The 26,587-nt window shown below is 40.1% G+C and overlaps 1 protein-coding gene across 8 annotated transcripts in view; it reads right to left on the reverse strand.

Moving 5' to 3' along the window:
- Positions 1–26,587, reverse strand: part of LOC144525055 (partitioning defective 3 homolog B-like) — a 238,559-nt gene that overhangs the window by 96,639 nt on the left and 115,333 nt on the right. For 6 of the 8 annotated variants that reach the window (XM_078261533.1, XM_078261531.1, XM_078261530.1 and 3 more), the window contains exons 13-18: positions 26,072–26,230; positions 22,979–23,111; positions 18,292–18,397; positions 18,050–18,180; positions 14,363–14,407; positions 639–854 (exon numbers count right to left, since the gene is read on the reverse strand). In XM_078261533.1, the coding sequence (XP_078117659.1) occupies positions 639–854; positions 14,363–14,407; positions 18,050–18,180; positions 18,292–18,397; positions 22,979–23,111; positions 26,072–26,230 (790 nt within the window). The remainder of the gene's footprint in view (positions 1–638; positions 855–14,362; positions 14,408–18,049; positions 18,181–18,291; positions 18,398–22,978; positions 23,112–26,071; positions 26,231–26,587) is intronic. The other 2 variants (XM_078261532.1, XM_078261535.1) reach the window with 2 other exon arrangements.

The following is a 26,587-nucleotide window of genomic DNA, read 5'->3' on the forward strand; positions in this document are numbered from 1 at the left end:
ACGATTGGCTGAGGTTGAGTAAAATGTCATAGTGAGCCAATCAGAGGTAGAGTTGGCCGGGTGTTCGAAAGCACGCATAGTCGGACGCACAAGACATGTTGCCAGAACAATACAAGCGAGTCAGTCAACGAGAGAGAGACAGGTATGGCGTTATGAAATCAAGGAGAGGGTTAACTTTTCCTGCTCCAGATTTCCCACCGTGGTCAGAAAGAACAGGGGAGACACTTTGTTTCTCTCACTATATGACTCAAAGCTAATCGCCGTCACTCTCTCACTTCTCCCTCACTCTATCACCTACTCCAACTCCTACTTTAATCACTTTTTGGAAGAAGTAACTAGTAGCTGTAACTAATTTTAAAAGTAACTTGCCCAACACTGCTGACGATATATGTAAACCATTAGGTATGAGTTATACATTTGTGCATGACATTACTGATAGGGGTGTGGTCAAAAGTGCAACACATTGGAAAGTATCATTGTGATCCAGTGTTGAAACAACCTTAAACCTTAAAACAGCAGAAGAATTGTCAACTGTTTCTTCCATGTCTATAGAATTTACAGACTGAGTAACTGCATCTATGCAGCACGAGTAAAAAAAACAACAAAAAATACACATTGACACCCTCTCCATCCCTTACCATCGTCATCTTCAGGTGGTCCATCATAGGATTTATCAATAGCTGCTCGGAAGCTCTCGTTGCAGCCTCTTCCCCTGACCATATTTGGGCGAGGTCGATGGAAGGGGAGGAGTTCGTTTTTTCTGTTAACCTCTGACATGGCTGTCTGGAGACTCTCCAAGGAACTGGACTTCTTCAAGCCGAGGGTAGGGCCGAGTTCCACAGGAGTTGATGGAGCTGGGGGGGGGGGGGCAGAGAGAGAGACACAGAAAAAACAGACAGACATAGACAAAGGTAAGACAGGGAAAGAGATATGTTTGTGGCAGCTTGCTTTGTTTAGCTTGGACCACAGGTGACTTGTTAATAAGACCATCAGAATACCGGATTGGTCCGAATATAAGACGACCCTGATTATAAGACGACCCCCCTTTCAAGACTAATTTTGGGATAAATACTTTTTGAAGAGCAAATCTTGTTTTTATAAAGAAAATAATTTTATTTGAAAATAATTCTAATAAAATCACATTGAATAAAACAAGGTAGGCTGTTGTTTTTAACATATTTTAAATAAAATAATATTTTCAATATCTATTTGGATGAAAGTGTCACATTTAAATTAACGGTAAATATTTCCAAGGCCTTCAGCTGAATGACTGCTCTGGTAATGGGCATCCCATCATTCTGTTTTTTCAGTCATGTAATCACACACTCTCCTGTCAATCTCTGGGAAGTGGCCGCTTTGAGGCCCACGGTAAGATTTTCTCTGGCTGTTTGCATTTTTAGACGGTGTATCATCTCCATGACAATGCCTCGTTGTACTTCCGTTCTAACTTATGACATTTAGGCTTTTTTTGTAGCTGGAGATTTCATTTGATGCGTCTAAATATGAATGTGGATCAACGAGATGCGTGCTACAGTTACACTTCTAGTGATGAATCGGCGAAAACACTTTTTATTTCTCTGATTCACAGTTTTGTTTTAACGCCACTGGGCGCTCTCTCTCTTCTCTTCAGTCACTCTCTATCTCGCTTGACCATATAACGTTACCGTGCTTTCGGGTGGTCGTTGAAGGCTCTATCTAAAACTCTGCCATTTCGACCAGCTGTTTGTAACATTAAAATAAAATGGATTATGGATCATTTTATTTCTATTGTTTATAGCTGACTTTACCAGCCAACCTTTCTATTGGCTGTTGAAACAGGTGACATCTCTTACGTTCTAAAACCAGCCTCTGCGACTTGAACAACTGAAAGTCTAGACCCCGAATATAAGCCCCCACTTTTTCAGACGTATTTCCAGGAAGAAAAAAAAACATCTTATATTCGGACCAATACGGTAATTAAACTCATGCAGCCAGACATTAATTATCAATATTTTATGGAACAATATATTTCTTTAGTAAACAGGTTATTTAATAGCATCATCATAGTTCTACTAAAATGTATGTGAATGTGTCACTGCTATCAAATATACTGCTACAATCAAAAAACAAACAACCTGATATGCATTTACAAAGTAGGAAGAGTCCACTTTTACCCTAGGTCTGATCCAATAGGTTTACCCTGCTGTGCCTTGCTAAAAAAAGCCAGTGAAGACACTGGCTAGCAGCCAGAAAGACCACGACATGGCTGAACTCTGGAGAGCAGAGCCAGGACAAAGAAACAGTGATGCAGCTAACTATGCTGTTGTTGAGTTTCTGATGGATGTGAGGTCTGTTTCACTGTTACTGGTTCTTCATCCATCATCACAAGTATACCGTGAGAGATATTACTGAGGGACGGAGGGATCCAGCATAAAGGATGATGAAGAGGAAAGAGGGATGGAATATGAAAAAAGAGCAACGGTGGAGGTATTCAAGGGAGAAGGTAAAGATCAGACAGATGAAGCTGTACAGTTTTACAGTACATAAGGTCCACAACACACAAAAAACACGTTTCTGCTTTAAGCAGACTTTCTAGCAAATAATGTGATCCTATTGCAGAAACCCAGCCAAAGCTAATGACATGCTGAGTGCTGAAGTTGGATCAAGTTCAGCCTCAAGCCCACTTGATGTCCCCACCTTTTGTGAGGATTGCAGATTGTAAAACAAAAGAGAGAAAGAAGGTAATGTGTGCTTCTAATTTGGTTTGTCACTGTGTGCCACCTAAAACAGGGAGACACTGATGGTGGGCAAGATGGGGAGAAAAGTAACGGGAGGGGCAATGACAGGCGGAGAGCAAATTAAGTTTCCTCAGGGGAATACCACGGTGGCAGAGAGGGAGACAGAGAAAAATGGGGAAGACGGGAGGGAGGCTGGGCTTGCTGCCAGCTCAAAATACTGGTAATCCTTCCACACTCATAAACACACACACACACACACACACACACACACACACACACACACACACACATTTTGGATTCCGTGCTAGCTCTGGCTTGTCGATATGATGCCACTGTGATTCATGATAGCTAAACCTGCATCACTTTAGCTAATGATTCCCTACACACACAACCCCTCTGTGTGTGTCCGTGTGTGCGAGTGAGTGTATGCGTATTTTTCTCAAAGCATAGGAGATGTGAGGGCTGATGTCCACATATATTTAAACAACCATTAACCAAACACACACACACACACACACACACACACACACACACACACACACACACACACCCACAAAGAGTAATAACACGCATAGAATGTATGCACATGCATAATGTAAGTCGGCTGCTAGGAGAGGAGATGGACAAGAGCCATATCATGCGACACTCCCATCCATAAACACAGTCCTCAAGATATTCAGATACATACTGAAGTAGTAAACATCATATAAGTGCTATGTGACTAATCTACATATCTGATTCCGTAGCTTTTTTAAACACAGCTAAACAGATACACATCTACAGAAGATTCTTTTGTAATTTCTTGTAAGTAGCACATACTGTTTTTGTTATCGTTCTGTCACAACAAGCCATATCCCTCCCACTGTGCACGAATGAATCAAGTCTAGATTAATTCAACACAATAGTAAGAATGTCTTTTCCAAACCTTGGTCACTTTGCAATTGTAGAGAGATTTAGAAGAAACCTTTTTAAATTGAATGACAGTGAAACTACAACATTTACACTATGGCAAGTGTTTTCTTAGGACTTCTAGTCGTAAAACCCCAAATTAGTGATGAAAATGTTCTGTATGCTAAAAGATTTAGAAAAAGAGAAAGAACAAGGTTTCTATACTTTATTATATCCTTGGCCAAAGAGCACAGCGGGGTCTTCGATGTTAGAAAAATATCAAAGCAATGTTTTCTAAGAGACATAAACCATCTGCAAAAACAAAATCTAGGGCTGAGTGGCGTGTATTCTAAAGAATAGATAACCCACTGTTTGAAAACTCTAAACACCGTGGATTAGAGCTGCCAGTAACATTTGAACACTTTTCGTCAACATGAATTGTCCATGATTTTTGATGTGTTGTTCCTTTTATTTATACTCTAATAACAAACTATTTATTTGCCAACAACATTCTCAAAACACAGGCACCCTCAATCAGCCTCACACGTTGTTATTTCAGTTACAATAATTTCATAATCCAGTATACTTAGGCTCAAAAGACATGCCTAGATTTGTACACATAAGCAATGCTTTCTATAAATTAATACATTCCATATAAAAATATGTGTGTGATGTTCCTCATTTAAATTCAGTGTAAGCAGTCAGGGTAAAGGTTCACGGGGGATCTACAAAGTTTGAGGGCAATTGCAGTCAGTTTAAGAAGACAGAACACAGAAGAGCACACAGCATGTACACAGACTGTGACCTCGGTCCAAACATGTCTGTTTGCAGAGGGCTGGATAGTAGGATTAAATAAATAGTATTATAAATAGCTTAGTGGTGTTGGGCTGGTCTGGGTTATCAGGGATGGAACAGCACACACACATATAGACATACAGATATATGAATACAAGCACACAGACACTGGGTGATGAGCATGCATCCACATACTCTAACAGGCACAGACGCATGCACTTACACAGTCTCTCTCTCTCTCTCTCTCTCTCACACACACACACACACACACACACACACACACACACACACACACACACACACACACACACATACACACACAAAGTATTTTGCTGTGAGTAGCAGGATTTGTGTCATAAATGTAATTACTGCTGTCCAACTGTAAGATGATAGAATTAAGCTGCTTTTAAAGAGAGAGAGAGAGGGGGGGGAGAGACAGAGAGAGAGAGAGAGAGAGAGAGAGAGAGAGAGAGAGAGAGAGAGAGAGAGGGAGAGAAAGGATGGCAAGCAAGACAAGAGTAACAAAGTGGTTTGAGGGAGATGATACAAAAGTGGAGGGTTGGCAGAGAAAAACAGAAACTGTAAGAAGATGCTATAGAAAGATAAACAATGAGACTGGAAGTGAAAGAGGGAGGATGGGAGTGACAACTAGAGAGAGAGAGAGAGAGAGAATAGGAGAGAAGAATGTAAGTAATACAAAAAATGAAAACAAAACACAGAGAGAGAGAAACGCCAAGCTGTCCCAAGGCTATTCTGTTGGCAGGAAGGCAATGGGCTACTTTGAAAGTCAAAATTCCACCAAGGAGCGGCTTGGCAGCAGGCTGCAGCAACAAAGCCAGCAGATTCAACAACAGCACCAACTTCGAGTACACCAAGGCACACTTTAGAAGCTCTCATAAGGAGATGCAACTCAATTTCTAATTGCTATGTTTACATTATACAGACCCAGGTTTTTTTTCAGTGGGGAGAGAATTTGACTTCTCTCATGCGTCCCATCAGTGGAAGTTCAATCGTGCTCTCCAACCTAGAGTTTGAGGAAAAAATGCTAAATCACAGCCAAAATACTTCACCACCCAACCTAGCTGCTAGCAGGATATAATGTGTTAAAGGAACATGCCGACTTATTGGGACTTTAGCTTATTCACCGTAACCCCCAGAGTTAGATAAGTCCATATATACCCTTCTCATCTCACTCTGTCTGACGCCCCCAGCGCTAGCTAAGCCTAGCACAGATCCTGAAGGTAATCGGTTCCAACTAGCCTACTGCTAATAACAAGGTCACTATGCTTTTACTATCTAGTAATTATATAATAAATGTTGACTCTATTACTCCAACTCTGAGTGAACTCCAGGCGAACTCTCTGCTCCTCACCACAGGGCTTCAGGTGCTGCTAGCAAATCACTCCGCCCAAGTAGCAGAAGTAGCAGTGCTTCACCTTTCTGAGAATATAGTTCCCAGTTTATATATACGGTTAGAAGATGGCTGTGTTTCATGTGACCTTGTTATTTGTACACCCTGTGACTATACAAATCACAACATGTAAATAGGAACATGTTGGCGTTATTTTGTCACTTATTGGGAGCAGTAGGCTAGCTGGAGCCGGTTACCTCCAGGATCTGTGCTAGGCTTAGGGGGGGGCGTCAGACAGAGTTACAACACGCACGGAGATGAGAAGGGTATGTATGGACTCATCTAACTCTGGGGGTTACTGTGAATAAGCTAAAGTCCCAATAAGTCGGCGTGTTGCTTTAAAGAAAACAGCATTGTGAAACCATCAATCAGTCAATGTTTCACGCGACATATACTTAACTTCTACGTACATAAATCAACCTAAAGGCAATGACATGGTTCTTAAATTGTATATGTATTTACATGCCTATGTATGTATATCTGCAGTGACATGGCTGTAAAGGGAAGATCATTCCTGTAAGCAACATTTTCTTATATTATTATTTGTGTGTGTTATGTGGTTCTATCTCCCAGCAGATGAAATTACGTTTTGCTATCCCACAGGGCTCCATAATAAGTGAACGGATGTCATAAACCGTAAAAAAAAAAAACGTGACATCATCCTCAGACTCATGTCAGTATTTACTGGTTCCCGCTGAGTTTAATGCAGGTACTGCTGCACCGAATAGCAACAGCTAAGAATAAATACTAAGATATTATAATGCAAATACAGTATCCCATAACAACAAGGTACCGGGCCAAATTATCAACAGTAGTCAATGTGTTTAATGTCTTTAAGCAAGGTTAAAAAATCTTAAAGGGGAACAACGCCCACTTTCAAAATTCATATGGTCCGAGAAGTCCAAAAATATTACTGAACAGGAACACCTCAAATCCAAACACTAGAGTGCTAAAACTCAAATGTGTGAGGTCATTAAGTATAAAGTTAGAACTGCTCCGTAGACAATGAATTGGGAAAGATGTTATAGATGACACTGAGAGCATCTGGGGAAATGTTCTGAGTATATGGGTACATGTTCTGTTTCTCAACTGAGAACAATACAGGAGAATACAGCTCAAAGAAAACAAAATCTGTCTCCAATTCATTGTCTATGGAGCAGCTCCACACTTTATACTTGATGACACATTGAAGTTTGAGACTTACTTGTCTTGTGTCTGGCTTCGAGAGAGAGTAGCTTATGTTCACATTTATTAATTGAACTTTCCTAGGCCATGGAAATAACATATTGGAATTCTTCATTTAGGTGGTGTTCCTCTTTAAAGGCCCAGTGTGTAACATGTTTAGTTGTTCATTATCAACATCTGTGTTGTCCGTTCACAAACTTGTCCTTTTTCATGAATATTTACCACCACCATCAATTCCAAGTATTCCTTTTGGCTTGAAATTTGCGTTTTGCATGAACTGGGGTAGATGCTCCATTTTCATGCGCCATCTTGAAATACGTTAGCCGGTAAGGGACATACAGGATATACTGCTCCGCCTTTCGCGTTTTCGCTGTCACATGATAAACTCACAGGTGCTGCTAATGCTGCTAATGCTGCTAATGGGTATCGTAGCTTCCCGGCCCCGGCAAGTTTGAAGAAGGAAACATGGAGGACCACACGTGTTCAAAATCCAAATTTCAGGAACAGGAGTCTTCTTCTTCGCCCAGAAAAAGAAAAAGGATATTAAAATGAGTAAGAGACCGGCTTTTTGAAGCGTGAAGGCTACCGTAGCTGTAATACGTACTTTGAACTGCGTGGCGCAAGAGAGTTGATTGCGATATATGCTCTCAACGCTAGATGGGAGAAATTCCTACACATTGGACCTTTAACTGACACACACAGTGTAAAGTTAAAGAGTACAACCAAAAATAACCATAACAATTACACTGTCTAGAATTAGCCAACGTGAAGTTACCTATTTTATTTGCCCTGAGCAATTTAGTCAATACATGCGAATTTGTTTGTCAAATGAAATCAGACTTACAACAAACCTGAAATGATTACGTATTTATATTAGTTTCCTTACTGTGAAACCATTTGAGTGTCCCTTTTGTTTTATCTGCAAGCTGAAGATTCCTGATAACCTACTTTTCAAAGTCAGTTGTTACTCAAAATGACCTCAGTGCACAGAGAGACCTAACACTTACCCTAATCCAACCTTTAAAAGTCAGAAAAGATCTGTCTCTGAATTTTTTATTTTGTGTACAGTGAGAGGAATTCATCATTAGATACAATAATTTTTTAATAAAGACCTCTTGTAGTGTCCTGTAGTTTGAGATGTGGACAAGACTTACAAGAGACGAGAGATCTTTCTTGTACACAAGCAAGCACACACACTCTTCCACAAACACACAAAACTCTTCGAAAATGAATCCATCAAAGGGAATGTAACTGATTAGTCCAGGACAGAAACAAATGGCTCCCCTCTTTCTTTGCGTCTCTCTTTCTAAAGCATCATACAATATAGAGTACAGTACATGTCAGTGATCCGTGTGTGGAGCCTGATAGAGATGAATGGCTCTACCAGCAAGACACGACAGCACTGACCATCTCCTGATTACTGCTCACCTTTATTGGCTTACTGCGGGAGATGGAGAGGGGTCAAAGGGCATTCAATATACAAGAGAGGCAGCCAAGAGTACACACAAAGACAATGAAGCATTAGTGTGTGTGCTACCACATCAGAGAAAAACACATGCACCAGCAAAAGGTATTCAAGATCAAGCACACACAGACCTTCACACAAAGTAAAGAATAATGGTAAAAACGATGGAGAAGCAGGGATTGCTTAATTCAGCTGTTTGAATTCTGTGTCAAAGAACAGTTGTTAAGAGGTAGCGTGTGGTATTGCAAGTAGTGTTCGTACACATGCACAGAGAACCACGCAAATACAAAGGGAACACAGAAAGATGTGCTGCTTTCCCTGTGACAAATGAATCCATCAATCCACATCAGCCTAACAAGGTGGCTTTCAGGTTAAATCCACAGCAAAGTCTGCAAGAGCCAGAGAGATCTGGGAACAATATAAAAGGGGCAAAAAAAAGAGTGGGGGGGAAAAACGAGAGAGATGGGAGAAATGAAGAGACAATCACAGAGAGAAAGAGGGGGGATATAGAAAGATGAGGTTCTCTAAAGACGCAGTTTTGGCAGAGTCTTGTCAGTGTGTGACTGTCGTAGTCAAAGTCAAAGTTCCACTAGGGAGAGATTCAGACAATAGTCCGCACCAGCCTGCCTCAGCATCACACCAGCCCCCTGACACACACACACAAACACACAGACTTTCAGAGAGATGTTGTTCTTTCTAAGCTCCTCTGCCTGTTTGTCAGCCTCTAAGCCTGAATGGCGTTGGCAAGAAAGAGAGTGGCGAGCGAGCGAGAGAGAAAGCTGGTGGTGGGTTGGAGGAACCACAATACGGCAATACAAATACATTAAAATTGAAAATGACAACAAAGGCAGACAGGCATTTTGGCTGTTGAGTACTTTCATAATACCAGTTTACTGCATGATGAACTTGACTTGGGTAGTGTGGCTTTGGGCTTGCGCATGGGAGAGTGTCCTCACAGGTATAGACGAATGAGAATAATTCCACAATAGGAAACAATTTCACCAGTCATAGCACCTTGGTTAGTATTTGTGCAGCTATTAAACACTCTTACACACATTTAAGGACACACACACACACACACACACACACACACACACACACACACACACACACACACACACACACACACAAACACGCACAATGGTGTTTTTTGCTCCCAACTGCTCTTTCCAGGCAGCGTTGCGACCGCTGCCTTCAAGGCACCTAACCATAACCTTAACCTTAACCCTAATGCCGCGTTCTATTTACCTTGCAACTCGGTTTTAACGAGGTCAAAGTCGTAAACACGCCCCCTGACCTCGGATTTACGAGCTCGGAACTCGTACAGTAGCCCGAGTTCAAAATCCAACATGGCTGCCCCCTGTATCAACAGATGTGAAAAGCTGCAGTAACATAAAGTTATAAGCACTTCGGTCTTATTTGTGTCACTAAATCAGTCGTTCACACAGGCATGTTCAACTTCTATCTGTGGACATGTTGTTAAGCTGTTTGCATGCACAAAAAACTGCGTAATGCGTTGTTATCAACTGGTATTGCTAACAATAGCTAACCGGGCTAGAGCTAATGAAAACAATGAAAATCCGACTTTTAAATAGAACGCATTCAACTCGGGTATGACGTCATTCCCAGCTCCGGCTTCCGAGTTCCGAGGTAAATAGAACGCGGCATTACTTACCTGTGGCCAAGGTAGTGTTTATACAACTAGCTTACAACTATTTTGTTTTGAAAGGGAAACAATGTTAAAGTTGTTCGTATGTGTATTCATTCGATTTGAGTTTATTTTACTACTTTGCAGTTTGCAGGAAAAAAAAAAAAATTGTTTAGATTCTGTAACTGTTTCATGCATTCTCCTTCATATAACGTTATTGTATAATGTTGATGAGGCAAGTAAACCCTTTAGTAATCAAAGCTTTTAGTAAACATGACATTAAAAAGTTTTTGTGATATTCTATGTACTCCTGACAGTAGAATAAGCCATTATAAACCTATATAAAGGCCCATTATTGTTATTTATTGAAATTTATTTTAAGAAGTTGGATTACATTATAGTTTCGATTTGAATGCACAATTGTTTTTTTTTTAAATAACAAATAAATAAGAATTCAATACATTACATCTATGTTATTTTGTCTCAGTTAGGAAAGTGATGTTTAGTTAGGAAAGTCTGGTGCCTTCAGTCTCTTCCACATGGTGGAAGGAAGGTATAAGGTGGAAGGTGTGCAGTGTATTAGTAATTCAACAACGGTATCGGATCGGTATCGGGTATCGACAGATACTCAAAGCCCTGGCATTGGTATCGGTATCAGGACTGAAAAAGTTGGATCGGTGCATCCCTAACCCTAACCATAACCAGTGCCTAAACCTAGTGCCATTGGGGGCAAAAAAACACCAATAAACCACAAACACAGAGCTCCGGACAGTCCCCATCACCAAAGGAAAAAACGGAAACACCGCTACAAGCTGTTTGTTTTAAGTCCCGTTTGACTGTACTGTACTGTAGTCCACTCAAGTAAAATATGGACTGATATATTCTGGGTTATTTCTTTATGTTTTTCACCATGACACTGTTCATGTCTTTATAGATTCTGTCTTTATAGACATGAACAGTGAATTATGTCCAGTGAATTGAATGATGTCTAATATATTTTGAAGCATATTTTCTGTCACTGTAACCGCATTTCACGTGGTTCCTCTTCCACAGCTGATTTGATTTATTACTGGAATGATTGAGCTCCTATTTCTCTGTGCCACCACAAAGACGTCAGGCACGTCTGACCACAAAGCCACACACACACACACACACACACACACACACACACACACACACACACACACACTCTCACTCACTCACTCACTCACACACACACACACACACACACTCAAGTAGAGTACACAAAACAATTTCTTATCATGTATTAGTATTCATATGTTAGTGTTTATTAATGACAAGTACGATTTTTTGTGTTTATATTCTATTGAAGCGAGTTTCAAAGATTCGCTCAGCTACACCCTCCACACACGGGAAATGCATTTAGTCACAAAAACACACTCAGTCACACACACCCACTCACTTTCAGCAAAGGTTTCCACACACGCATGCATGCGCGCGCACACACACACACACACACACACACACACACACACACACGCTTTGTAATATGGTTTCCCATTTCTGTCACTTTGCATGTCAGATTCTGCAAAATTATAATATAATGTGAAATCTTCCAAGGTTCACATTTTCCACAGGATGATGGAGACTTTCCATTTTCATAACATTACCATAACGGTCATAGTTTTGTGTGTGTGTGTGTGTGTGTGTGTGTGTGTGTGTGTGTGTGTGTGTGTGTGTGTGTGTGTGTGTGTGTACTTGTGGTGCTGTTGCTCAGTGGTTTCTTGGTGTGGGTAGGGAAAGACCATAGCTGGAAGTGAAAAAGAAAATTTCCCAGAAGTCATTGTCTTTAAAATCCTCACTTTCCAAGACACCGCCCCTCTCTCACCAAAGTCCACGCAGTCTGTCTGTCATCTCAGCGCAGGGTTGTTGGAAGCATTTCAGTTATAAAAATACATTAGAGCTTAGAAAAGTGAGTTGGAAAAAAACCTCACGCTTGCCAGGCACACACTCTCTTTAACAGCTCTCTGGTCTTTGCGGCATTGTAAAACAGAAGAAACATTGACAAGCAACAGGTACAGGGAATAGGCTTGAGTAAAAAAAAAAATGTAGTTAAAAATGTCGGGAAATCAAATGGGGAATAAGACATTAAAGGCCCTTAGAGGCTGTACCGGACATTCAACAGGCATATTACTAGGCACACCACAGCAAAAACTAGAAAGGTTGGAAACTATGGTTAGATCTGGAGATAAAAAAATAAACAGCTTTCACTTGGCAACATTCAGGTATCACTGCACTTTAAAATGCAGGTCAAATTAGACTCAGCGATAACAGATAATGCAACAGTAAACCAAATGACTTAGTTAAACTTGCTGAAATTGCCACGTTGTCTGTCCTTGTCTAAGATTTGAGTCAATAAAAATAGAGTTAAAGGACGGGGTGAACCTTATAAACTATTTCTGTTCCGCATTTGTTCTCGATAGGCGTTTCAAAAACAAGCTGTAGCCTACAGGGCAGTGCAATAAAGGGGAGCAAACTAAAGGAAATACAGTCCATCACTTTCATCAATCACTTCATCAACAAGGCTTCATTACCAATCAAAGAAAACTGGAAGTGTCACAGTGCCCAAGACTCCCGGGGGCAATAACAAACCCAGGTTCAGGTGTTTGGTTATTTAAATAATTATACATTTCTAATAATTACAAATGTGTTATTTGCACCATCAAAGTACAATAACAAATAAGGCCAGTCATGCCATATTTCTTAGTTATATGACCTTGTCTTGTACAGGCTCCCTGAACATTTACATTTACTGTGTTTTATCGTGCTTACTTTGTGGATATTCCTGAATTTGCGTGAGTGGGTGGAAACAACAAATGTTTGCCCCAGGGCCCCCTAACAGCCATGCTTGATACATTCGCTATATTGTTCATCTCAAACTGCCAGCCATATTTCCCAAGCTTGCTTTATTTCATTCAGTCAGTTCTGTCAATGAGAAGTAAAAAAAACATGCTCTCCAGTTTACTGGAATAAAAAGGGGAAGTCATTGACAATGAGACTGACTCTTTTTACACCTGCAAGCGATTCATAATTACTCAAGTCCTTTCCATTTTACAGTTTTCTGACAGTGAATAGGGCCATGCACATGTGAAAATGGTTAATAAAAGCTGACAAAAGCATCAATGGATTCAGTTTGCCTTCTGACAATCAAGAGTTTTGTTTTAGAAACCTACAGGAATATGCAACCATAGTCATAGTCATCTATGACAATAGAGTTGTAGAGTATTTTTTTTTTTTCTTCTCACAAAGCCTTACCTCTCCATGTTTACCGTTTCAATCCCTCTAAAGTAATCCTCTTTTCCTGTGCAAGATGTTCCCCTGTCTTTTTTTTTTACATCACTATATCTTGTCCACAACACATTGAACACTGTCCCAAGTTCCTGCTCATATAGCACACATTTTGGACTACGGATACACTTAAGCTCTAAAGCCAAGATGAGAAACTGAGAACGCAAAAGGAAAAAGGAAGTTTCCCCCCCATTTTTTCAGCTGTTAGAAGAAGAGGAACTTCAGTATTGATGGATTAGGGGTTCATTCTAATAAACTAAATGTTAAAGCTCTGCCTTGCATCCTGTCTTTTACGCTAGTCATATCACCTTGCTTGCTACCTTTAGAATGGTTATGGACCTAATACCATGTACAGCAGAATGTGGAAAAAGACTGCAACAAAGTGGCAGAGAGTAGGACAGGCACACATGGAGTGCAATAAGGTAGAGTGCTCTTACGTTCAAGTAGCTCCAGATGAAATGGGGGAGACTTCAAGGCAAAGTGAAAATAAAAGTTTGACATCAAACTTTTAAAAATAGAAAAAGTGTGTGCAGGCTAAGGTGAGGGGTTTTGAAGGATGATTGATCTGTATTTCCCTGTGCTTTCCTTTTAGATGAGTGTGTCCTCCCTCATTCTATCTTCGTTTCTCCTAACCGTAAAAACAAGCTCGTCTATGTGTTTGTATTAAAAAAATTGTAATAGTCTCGCCCCTTCTCTTTTCTGTCCAGTCCTTTTGCAAATCTTACTTTCATTTGCACTTTCGACAAATTAAGGAGATACTTCTAGAGGGAGGTAGAGAGGACCAAGTGTACAGGAGACAGAAGAGGCGGGATGCAAGAGGAGAAGTCAAGTGGCATGTAAATGCTACTGGAGATGGGGAAGAGAAAAGGAGGTAACATGGAACATGGTAAATAGTGATGATTGACAATTGATGTGCAGGTGTAGGTTGTCTGTTTTTTTGTTACCTGCAGTATTTCCAACCAAGGATCTGACGTTGCTTTCATCTGCCACTGAAACAGAAGGAATACATGTTAATACACATATATACACTCACACACTTTCCATTGCTGTATATATTCCTCCCTTCCCCTTGACTTGACTTCAGCATTTTTTATTTCTTGTTCCTGGCTTGCCAGTAAATCTGCTGTCCACATGTTCCTCATCCCTAAAACCTTTAATCTTATTGCATTTCTTCTTCTCAGCCTCTCCTTCTCTCTACATCATCCTCTCTTATTCTTACTGTCTTGTTTTACAAGATGGCGGAGTAGCTGAACTTTTTTACTATGATGTAAAGTCAGCATTACTGCTACTGAAGTCATTTTCCTTCCTCCCTTCTCTCTCACTTCATTTGTCATTCATCCTCCCTTCTCCCCTTCCTTCCTGTTTTTGCCACTACCCCTCAATCTATCCCTTTCACCTTCTGCCCTTTACCCTCAACTCACTTTTCAATGTTTTCATTTTTTCTTCGGTTACACCGATTTTATATAGCCGTGTTCTCCTCCCTCTTTCCCTCCTTTGATCACCATTCTCTCAATCATTGCTCCTTGTTGATCCTCCTTTCACTTTCTGCCTCTCCCCCAGTCTGTTTTTTTTGCTTTTTCTCCCTCCTTCCTAAAGCCACAAAGCAGCCCAATGCCAACAAGGAACACACTGACTGGTAGCACTCGAAAACACACACACACACACACACACACACACACACACACACACGGCTTCTCCCAGCAAATACTTTTCTAATGAAAACCAAGCCTAAAGTGTAATTCTAGCTGTGTGTGTGTGTGTGTGTGTGTGTGTGTGTGTGTGTGTGTGTCTATGCCTCCTTCAGCAGATCTGTAGATGCCACGTGTATGATGCACACAGAGGCATGGAATTATAGTACGTAGGACAGACAAGAGCTGTCACTTTGTCAAAAAATCAAGTTTGAACTAACTTAATTATTAACATGTAATTAATTCTGATTAAAGTGACTATATGTAACTTTTTAATGTTTCTAAAGCGCTGTCATTTTTCATACAATTATCTTAAATGACCTGTGACAGCAAACAAGACTAACAGTGAAAAGAACGATATTTTATATAGTTTTTAGTAAAGCCTCTGCCCGGGTTTGATTTTTCCCGCGCAGTCACAGAATGATTTGCGGCAGGTAGACGGCGCTACAGTAACACATTCTGATGAGTCACAGATTTCCGTGTAACACCGGGAAGCCTGTGTTAGTATCCAGCCTTTGGTAAAAGGAAGCAGGAAATTTCTTTATATAGGCCTAATTGTATTTTAATGTTATTTTAGAAGTTGTAGTTATGGCTGATACTGGGGCAGGACCATCACAATAAAGAACAACGCGAGTCACACTCGGTCGGGCTATCAACAGACAATTACAGAATTGTAAATGATTCAAAACCCACCTGAATTGGCCCTCAGGTATGTAATATGTCTATTTCATTCATAAAATAACTTTACAATGTGTGATGTGGTTGTACATCAGTAGCCTCCATTAAATTCCGTCCTCCTTCCAATTAGCGCGGAAGTTTTATTCATTTTACTCCGTGTTTGTTTTAACTTACTATTTTCTTTTCCCTACAAATCAACACAAACTAAAAGCTGCATACAGCCACTTTAAATTAAAAAAAAATTGTTGTTGAACAATGTCTTGTTTAGCTTAAGAAAGAAGAAAAAAATGACAATAGCGTTTCTGAAACTGTACTCGACCTACACTGCTCGCTGGTCTGTTTTTCTGTGAACAACAATGACAAAAGGACAAATATAGTTACATCAGTGACGTTTATATCACACCACAAAGTATAAACAACGGCTAAAGCAGAAAGCCCACACAAAGGGAGGTGACACGCTGGACTGACCAATCAGAGGCCACCTTACAGGATGCTCTGGACCGCACAGACTGGAGCTCTGACGTAATCAACATGCCTACCATCTATTATGCCATCTATTGTGTTGTATATAACTATTTTTATGGATTTTATTGTTATTGTTTTTATTGAGCCAGAACAGGTACACAATGAATTTCACTGCACATTGTACTGTGTATGATTGTGTATGTGACAAATACAATTTGAATTTAATTTAATCATAAGCTGATGTTGCTGCATTTTTTTATTGAACCTTCATAATGGAAGTAAGATCAAAATCAGCTTTGTGTACTTTTTTCACCCAGGTTTCAATTTATGCAGGGTTTTCCCTACCATAATAAGGCGCAGCACCCAAGCCCTTTAGGGTGAATTAATTTAAAATCAATGCATCAAAACTAACAAAATGACTTGATTAAATGACTCAGATCTAATGATTGTAGAGTGGACTTCTTTAGCAGGTTTTGTCTTTAATTATCTGCTCTAGCTTTTCCAACATTTTAGACACATACAGTACATGGTAATAATAATGGTAGAAAACAATGTCAAATCTTTTTTTTTTTTATTGAAAAACATTATTTTCTTGAGGGAGGACCCCTAAACCCCCCACCAAATAAGTGCACCTAAACACTGGGGAAAACTGTTTATGTGTACACCTTCCTAGCTTCCAGCATTTTTGTCTGGTTTGTGATGTGTGAGCAATCTGTTCTCCTGAACTTCATGCACACAGAGGGCAGGCTGGGAATAAGAGACACAGCACATCTAACAGGATTTCAGGCTAGTCCAAAGGGATAAGATTTGTCCGCAAAGATGTAAGGTCCGCCCCTCAAAACTATTTCTGGATGTAAAACATCTTAACCTTAGCTCAATCTTGTTCCCCTACTGTCAGACACGTGTTCATAAGCTGTTATTACTGCTGCTTGATGGTTTGGCAATGAAAACATGTCATGCCATTCAAGCAATTTAATATAATTAAATGTGTTTGTAACACATTTTGTAAATATGAATTGTGTAAAAACACAAAAAGGAGATGATGTACAGACATACAGTACCAGTCAGTTATTCATATAGAAATGGATGTCTTTGCTATTCAACTAGTCTCCGGCTCTTTTGTCTCACACACACAGACACACACAGACACACAGACACACAGACACACACACACACACACACACACACACACACAGCTGGCAGTGAAGCCAGCTCGAGGAGGAGGACTGAGGGAAGTGACATTTGAAACAATAAGCTTTTGTTGTGCTGCGCACCAGCCACTGTCATATTACACAGATGTATGCACGAGCACAGACATAACTACACACATACTACACGTATTTCTAAAGTTGACTTTTTAACCATCACTGAAATGTCACTGAACCCTCGCATCAGAATATCAGTAATCAGAGAGCAACAGGTGACAAAGCTGATGTGGAAAGTGGGATGGCATTGGCAGCAGAAGTAGCCTTTCTGGCTTCTTTTTTTTTTCTTCATATATAAAAGACCACAATGAAGCTGAATTAAAATCCTGTGATACAAATTTGTGACCCACAGCTTGAAATTCTTACAGTAAGATTAGAGTGTTCTCCAGCCACTGGAGATGTGGTAGTCATATAGTATGTGTATGGTTGTACAGTATGCAGTGCGTGTCTGCAGAGGTGTCAGTCTGTGAGTGGCTTTGAGGAACATGCTGTTAGTGCAGCAGCCATGCATCAGCAGTCATATTTTAATTTCTGTGAGGATAAGATGCATGCAGCCACCATGCAGAGCAGATACACCAAAATAAAATGTCCCCACCAGTGTGCTGCTGGTTCTGAGTCGTACCCAAGTCCATGCTCTTCGAGGCTTTAACATGCTGGAACTGCCACTGGTCCTGGTTCTGGGTAGGAGACTGGGGCTGAGCAAGGCTAGAGGTGTGAGTGTTTTCCCTGGAAGACATCGATTATACAGTCCGTTATTTGTTTCATTTTAATTGCTACTATATAACACTACACTCTGTATGGCAACTTTGTGAGACAAAAACATACACTAACACACACCTTTCTTGTAGATAGGAGTGTTGGTTAGTGCTGCTGAACTCTGTTTCATGTCCATACAGCTCCCCCTCCTCTTCCTCGTCCATGTAAGAATAACTCCCATTGGTCACTTAAAAGCAAAAAAAAACAAAAAACAAGTCTGCATTGAGGATGTGCGAAGTGGAGATATGATCAGAGATGCAAAGATTTCAAATGACCATGGACGTCTTTTCTGGAGCACAGCAGCTGTGATATTCTCAAATTAATTTTGGTTACAATAAATACCAATACTTCTCCTACAGCAAAACCCATCTTCCCACTGTCCATTCATATGCTAAGCAGGTTTTGAACACCCATTACTACAATACAATACAGTATAATACCCTTCCTTCTGAATCTAGCGTGACACTGATGAGCGTTTTTAGTTGGGGTCTCTTGTTTTTCCAGGTCAGAAGAACATCTTCTCTCTCACCCATTGGCTAGCCAGACCCTGTGCTTTCTACAGACAAAACAAAGTGCAGCTGAGTAGACGTTTGCTGGATCACATTTAGCCAAGATAAAGAGAAGTGAGCAAAAATGGCAGCAGTTGGTAATCATTTTCTGTCTTTCTAGTGTTTCATTTATATAGAAAAAGGAACTGCGTGATGTAACCTGGATACAGTGTCAGTAAACTACAATTCAGAAAAACAGAGGGTGTTCAGCAGGCTAGCCAATGAATGAGGTAGGATAGAGCCATTCTGACCAAAAATACTGAGAATATGGATGATGAGAGATAAAGTGGACTATGCTGCAGGAGTGCTTGGAATGTATTTGAGAATATCCCGACCCTTTTTGCCCAACAGGTGAAAAATGGAAGACGTTGGGGGCTTAAAACACTATCGAGCAGCCCCTTTCACATAGCCTGTTCAATGCAGGAATGTTGTGCCGTTATTCAGTTTTGGTGTGGTGAAATAGAGTGTGGTGTATTTGATGGAGTTGGCGGTTCAACGTGCCGAAATTCCACCAAAATGTGTGACGATTCCAGAGGCATGTGATAAAATAAATGCATAAAATGCGGAAGGATTATTTCAAATGATGTACTCTATTGGTATCGGTATCAATATGAAGGTACAGGTATTGGTACTGGTATCGTCATTTTTTAAACAATAGCAGCATTATGCCGCCATAGTTTGGTTCGGTGTAAAAAAGAAAAGCCATCGTGATAGCGGATCTTCTTTACGGTAGTTACTATAAACCTATTCCATACAGAAAAAAAGTGGGTTAAACATCAACTCATTTGAGGGCCTCCTGACAAAAGGTCTTGAGAATAAAAACTAGAGTGGGTAAAAGACAAGAGAAAGACAGAGTAAGATAGAGAGAAACATAAGTAGTCGGATGAGGAAAAATATAAGATGAACAGAGAGAGAATGTAAACCACACAGCAAATGCAGCTGCTCTTGATAAACGAGTTTATGACAACTTGATACACAGACGCACAATCCACCCAAGCACAATTTACATACAGTCATCACTTCTCAGAGTGCAGAGCTGCCACACAACAAATGCTGGGGAATTATTGCACAATCGTCACTGTGTGTTCTTTATGTGCTTGATTCCGCACATGTGACTGAAAGTGAAGATGCTGGAGCGGGAGAGGAAAACAGCAGCGTCTGAAGATAGCACACGCTCTCATCTCTATCTCTCCCGCTTTCTTTCTACACTAATCACCTGCTTTATTTTTCTTCTGGTCTCATTCTTGCAATCTGATATTTTGGCTGTCATTTATCTCTCCTTTCAGATCGCCCATAAATCATTTTATCTCCCACTCAGTTTTTCAGCCTTTTTTTCTAAACTTCCTCCTTCCTCCTCACTGCCAGCACCTTAATCAGCTGAACTGTCAAAAACACAGTCTTCTTTCACCTCACTCACTAACACACTCACTCACACACTCGCTAGCACGCACCCATCTCCTCCATCCTTTCCCTTCCCTCTCTGAGGGGAAACCAGTGTGTCTACACTTTTACACATAAATACTATGGCCCATAATTCCCTTTATGGTTTTTTGAATTACATTTTAAAAACAAGGGCCTGTATTATTAAAACATTCTTTAACTTTCTTTTCAGAGTCAAGTTTATTTTGCATGAACAGTAATCTTACTTAATAGACAGAATGCTAAACTGACTGTGACTTTTAATCCTCGGAGGCTCCAAAGACGTTATTTTCCCATCTACACTGAAACCATGGTCAGTGCCGCTGTCTGAGATGTCGGAAAAACAACACCACAACAGGACTTTATGGTGCATTCAAGTGCACCTTGTAAACTCATGGTGCGTTTACGTGTACCTCGAGAAACTAAAACTGTTGTTGTAGTGCCCTTTAATTTAGTTCTTGTTTTTTGTTGCTTAATAGCAATTGACTGGTGAAATAAATTATTTGTATTACATTTTAAATAATTACTTTAAATTTGATAATTTAGCCTTAGCATTAAACAGACGCCATCTGTCATTTTGCGCTCAGGTCAGCATCTGCTCAGTTCAGGGATCATTAAGGCACTGGCACCATTTTTAAAGTATCGTTTTAGGTTTCACAAAAAAAACACGATACCCAACCCCATGTGTAAAATCCTTTAGTGAACAGTGAATACAGTGTTATTATATAAAGAGATTTGTTATGCTTGTTTTCCTTGCTTCTATGACAACATTGGAGAAGATTGCATAATATTTGAAGCTAGACTAAAACTGTATTTTATTTTAATCCCATCAAGTAGATTAACTCTCCAAAGATGATTAAGATGGATGGATAAGAGCTAAAGAGGAAGATCTATAAATGCAAAAAATAACACATCTCCATAAATGCATATGTAGGGAATCATTAAACTCAATTTATTCTTCTGCAAAAGCACATATCGGTTTAAGAAATAATCTCTTCATTTTCATCTGAACTTCAATGCCAAATAAAATGGATTGGTGTGTGAAATAGTTCATTAGGAGAGTAAAATACTGGTAAGTGCACATGTATACACACAAATACACACCAACCGATAACATCCACAAGGCAACAACTCACAGAGCCTGAGAAATGAGCACACACCATAGCTGAGGTGAATTTGAACAGCAATGTGTATTCAAGGTCAGAGCTGATTCTGTGTAAACACACAAAAACAACACTGTTTGCTACTGGCCTCACACACACTCACACACACACACACACACACACACACACACACACACACACACACAAACACACATTTAGTGGCCATGAACACATTTCTATACAGGCACAGATATCATTCAGAAACAAACATACGATACACAAATACACACACAGGCACACATACAGGCAGACACTAACACTGAGGACAACACAAGCATGTATAAAGGCAGGCAAGCTAACACACACACAAGCACATACAGATAATATAGGAGTGGGAGCGGATTGAGTTAGTGAGGAAGAGCAATATGAAGAAAGAACAAAAATAACTCTTTATAACAGGCCAAACCAAGCAATAACAACCAAAAGAACAACCTTGAGAAAATAAAAGCAGAGAGAGAGAGAGCTGGGGAGAGCAATGAAAAGGAAAATAGGGGCAGAATAGTCTCTAATTAAGGCTGCAGTGTAGATTGCAATATCTGTTTTGTTTGTTTTCAGTTTTGTTTTATCTTGGAGACATTGTTTTTTTTTCATGATTATTAAACGTAAGCAGTTCTTTACTGAACTTATTGCAAATGATATGCTCACATGTGATGCTGCTTCAATGGCAAAAAATAAATAAAAACAGAAAAACACAATAATAGAAAATTGAATCAAGTTCAGCTAAAATCAGGGATGGAAAAAGGTCAGGAAAAGTTGGGGCACAGCAGTGAGTCCAGCTGAGTTTTTGAAAATTTAGGAAATGCTTTTATGGGAGAAAAATGTGAAAAATGTTTGTCTAGCTATTTCACACTGTAAAGTGTGTGTGTGTGTGTGTGTGTGTGTGTGTGTGTGTGTGTGTGTGTGTGTGTGTGTGTGTGTGTGTGCGCGTGCGTGTGTGTGTGTGTGTGTGTTTATCAGAAACAAGCAATTAGCAGTGAGCAATTTCGTAAAAGCAGGCAGGGTTCTCCCAGTAAATACTGGCCATCTCTACCTCGAATGAAAACAGCCCTGAAAGTAGAGGTAAACGCATTTGGCGATAAATCTTTGTTAAGTGCAAACAGTCCAAATGGTCTAATTAGCGTTCTGCTATATGGCAGCATTTTTCCAAAAAAAAAAATCAATAACCAAGGCTCAAATCAATGCTTGAAAATGGACCACTTTCTTCAATATAAGAAAATAATGCTCAGTGTAGATTATCACAGTTATATCATGGCCCTGTGGGTTTTTAATAAACATAAAAACAACAAGGGAGGCTGTTCTTAATACAAATGTGCATACTTTAGCTACAAAAAAATAGAAAATTATCGATGTGTTGTCTTGGTTCAAACTTACCATTGCCCCACAATACTACTCGGTTAGCTCTTGAATTTCATTAAAAATACTAATTACACATTGGCAGACAATAAAAATATAGCATGTGTAAAGACGAAAAGGTTAACCCCCCCTGGGTTAACTTTGGGCTCATTATCGTTTTGGATAAGGGAAGATAAGGATTATTCCAGGACTCAAAAAATTACATTAAACCTAAATCATGCTGTATGTAAACGTCATGTCTGTTAGCCTGCTGACCAAACATTGATGAGAACAAATTCCACTCACCATTAGATGTATAAAGAACGTTGTTCACCATGGGAGAGTGACTGCCGTTAGTCTGACCGTTCACTGGACCCACCAGTCCTGACAGGCCAGAGGAGCTGTCAAATGAGCGATTGGGTGACACCCCATGTTGATCCTAAAACAAGGAAACAAATCCTACTAAACACTTCAAAAACACATTTCAAACAAACAGATGATGGTCACCGGATGGCTACCTACATCCCCATTTTTTTTTAAAGCAAGCAAAAGTAGCTACAATTATTTTAAAGCTTTACTAAAGACTTTATTTTTAAGTCATACTGTAAGTCATACATACATTAAAAAAATTGGTTCGGTTATTTCTTTTTTTTTTGAACAATTTCTGTTTTTTTATACAAGTGTCTGGTATGAGAATTGCATTTAAATTGAGTGATGACCAGAGGAGTGAGTGAAGGCTTTGTAGCTATCTATTCAAACGCAAATAGATGTCGAGGAGATGGAATTAAGAGGAAAAGAGGGAGACACTCAAAAGACAGTGGAGGATCAAGGTGAGAGGGGACCACGTTTCCCATGGCCCACAGGGTTGTAACTGTCTTTAACACAGCTTTCTGTATGTGTGGCAAAGACAGTCATACTGACCCCCCCCCCCCAGGGTCCTGTAATAATGTGTTGATGTGTCTCTTTGTGCGTATATTAGATCTTTAGGAATTTAATTTGCATTTATTTGTCTTTTGTCTTGTTCTTGGTGTGTGTGTGTGTGTGAGTGTCTGTGTAGAAAACTGTACGTATTCATTAACAGGTATACATATGTATGCCACTCTGGCTGTGTGGTTCAGTGTTTCTCTGTGTGTCTGCCCTGTATAGAGTCAGCCCTCCACTCAAACAACAAACACACCCTCCCCCCAGTGAGCACCAGTGCTTGCCCCTCACCCAGCTTCTCCCCAATTCCAACCCAGGACACATCACTCTTCAGTGTGTCAGAGGTCTCGTGTGCCCACTCCCCTGCCTGGCTGTCTTCCAGCACACATCCCATTAGCCGGTGTCATAGGCAATCAGATTACTCCCAGAAAACAAATGCTTCTTCAGACCGCAAAAAGAGGTTATTGAAGTAGAAAATGTTTGTTTTCAGATAGAGTCAAACATGTTTAGAACATTTCTGCAATACATTACAATGAATCTGTTTTTCTCTGTTAGTTGTTTGTTTAGTTGTTTTTCCCTGAACTCAGAAGTCCAACTGTATGTATGTATGTATGTAAATCAGACAGAAAAAGCACTTCTGTCTGTTTTACATGATCAGAGATATTTTTCCAGAGCAAGACTTTACTCTATTTTGTATCAAAGCTAGACATTCAAATATTGTGAGAGCCACAGCGTCGGTGTTAGACAGCAGCCTCGGATTATACCTATGGAACTTATTTAGCTTGGAGATAGGGATGCTTGGATAGTTACTGAAGGAAAAGAGCAGCTGCATGAAGTGAGAGATTACAGAGGGCTGGCTGGAGACTAATACAGTAAGAAAAATTCAGTGAAAGAAAAGAGCACGGGACATAGAGAAAAAAGAAGAAGAAAAAAAAAAAGATCAGAGGGGAAATGAAGGAGAGTGGTGCAAATGAAATCAATCAACGGAATGTTATAAGCATCAATACTGAAGCCTAAAAAGGCTTTTAAGGTACAGTCTCTTATCTATCTGCCTTTGTCTTCCTCTCTTTTTATCCTCTTTTCCACTCTTAAGAAAAAGAGGGATGCAACCCTTTGATGTTGCTAACAGCTTCCACCATCAAGCTATTGACCAGGGATGCCCTGAGCCCTTCAGGCCCAAGCGCACCGCTACATGCACAACATACGCTCGGTATTATTAGGCACACACACACACAGCCTTGCAATAAAGCTTCTACGCTTCTATTAATATGTTGTTGTTTTTTTTTTTTTTATGTATTGCCATTTACTGCAAGGTATTGCTATTATTTTGTCCAACCCATTTATGTCAGTGAGGGGGAGACTACTATACCCATACACCTAAATACTGGAACATTTGTTATGCGTGTTTGTCTTTGTGTTCATCCATTTATCTGAGTATTTGTTGTGCTTGTGTGTGAGCATATCATGCAGGGTGAATATTGCAATACCGCTTTCCCCCACCCCCACTACCAGCAGGTCATGCAAAGGGCCATACACACTTGAGCCAACAACCCTGCTTTGTGGGTGCAAGGGTTTGTACAAATATTGTACAGAGCTGTGTAAAAGGCATCAGCTGAAAAGCAGCCGAGGTGAAAATAATCTTTTTTTTTTTTTTTTTTTACTTAAAAGAAAAGAGATACAGCTGAGTGAAGAACACTCCGCCACACACACAAAAGAGGCACACAGAGACACACAAGCACACAATCTGAATAGCTGAAGTGTAAATGCTCTTTTGCTGCTGCTGGTAAGAGCAGGGAGACTAGTGTCAAGTATGTGAAGAATGGATGGAAGGGCTAAAAAGTCAGAGGCAGTAGACTGCAAGGGGGGAAAAAATGCTTTAGTCAGTTAGAGCCAAAAGAGGGGATAGGAGATACAGAGTGAAGATAAAAGAGGCATGCATGTTTGTTTTCTTCTCAGACAAGTGACTGAGGCATGCATGTGCTCTCATTCTCACAGCAGGTGTCCTAACCTGGATTCTGGCTTTCTCTGACAATAAAAAGAGACATTTACGTCTATTATTCATACACTTAATGCAGTGTGTGCTTCACCTTTATGTATCCATTAAAACTGTTCCAACCACACATTTTACTATGCTATTTACGTTTATTATCATTAGGCTTTGTGTCCATACAATTTACGCACATTCTCAAATGAGCGCGTCCAAGTACAGCCACTTCTGATTATAGCAAACATCAACAGATAAAATGTTTTACAAATTTTACTCAGTACACAAATTTAAAATAAACAAAATGCTCATTTTTGTCAGATTTATCTAAAAATGGATTGAGTGACTTTGAGTGTATTGTATGTATGTTGAATTGAGTGTTCTTATATTCAACTGATGACCAGTGTGTGTGCTTTGTTTGTTGATCTTTTTCCACCACAGAGTCAAGTGAATAGTTACTCCTAGTGTGTAAATGTGTGTGGTTGAGTGTGTACCTTTTGAGCCCTCAGCACCACTAGTTGGATTGTCCCCCTTACGTTTCCCTCCTGTGACATAGAGCGGCGAAGCGTCTCCATGGCCACGTGATTGGAGCGTCCCAGCAGCGACTCTCCGTTTACTGCTACCATCTGGTCATTGACACACAGACGCCCATCCTGTGAAAGACACACATCAGATGGATTAAAATGTGTGTATGTATGTGTATGTGTGTGTGTGTGTGTGTGTGTGTGTGTGTGTGTGTGTATTTGTAGTGTGCTGGGTTGCAGACCTATGCATGTTTTACAGGTATATGCATAAATGTTTCTGAATAATCCCTGAGCTATTGATAGAGAGCTACTGTATATATATGCACACCTCCGGACACACACACACACACACACACACACACACACATATCTGTATCTTTCACTGAGCATTTCTCTGAAGTCAAACCAGCACAACACACAAAATGACACACACTAAATTGCACACACACATACAAACAGAGACTACCATCAGCTCCATCTGTCTGA

The sequence above is a fragment of the Sander vitreus genome, chromosome 11 (genome assembly GCF_031162955.1).
Source record: "Sander vitreus isolate 19-12246 chromosome 11, sanVit1, whole genome shotgun sequence".
NCBI lineage: Eukaryota > Metazoa > Chordata > Actinopteri > Perciformes > Percidae > Sander > Sander vitreus.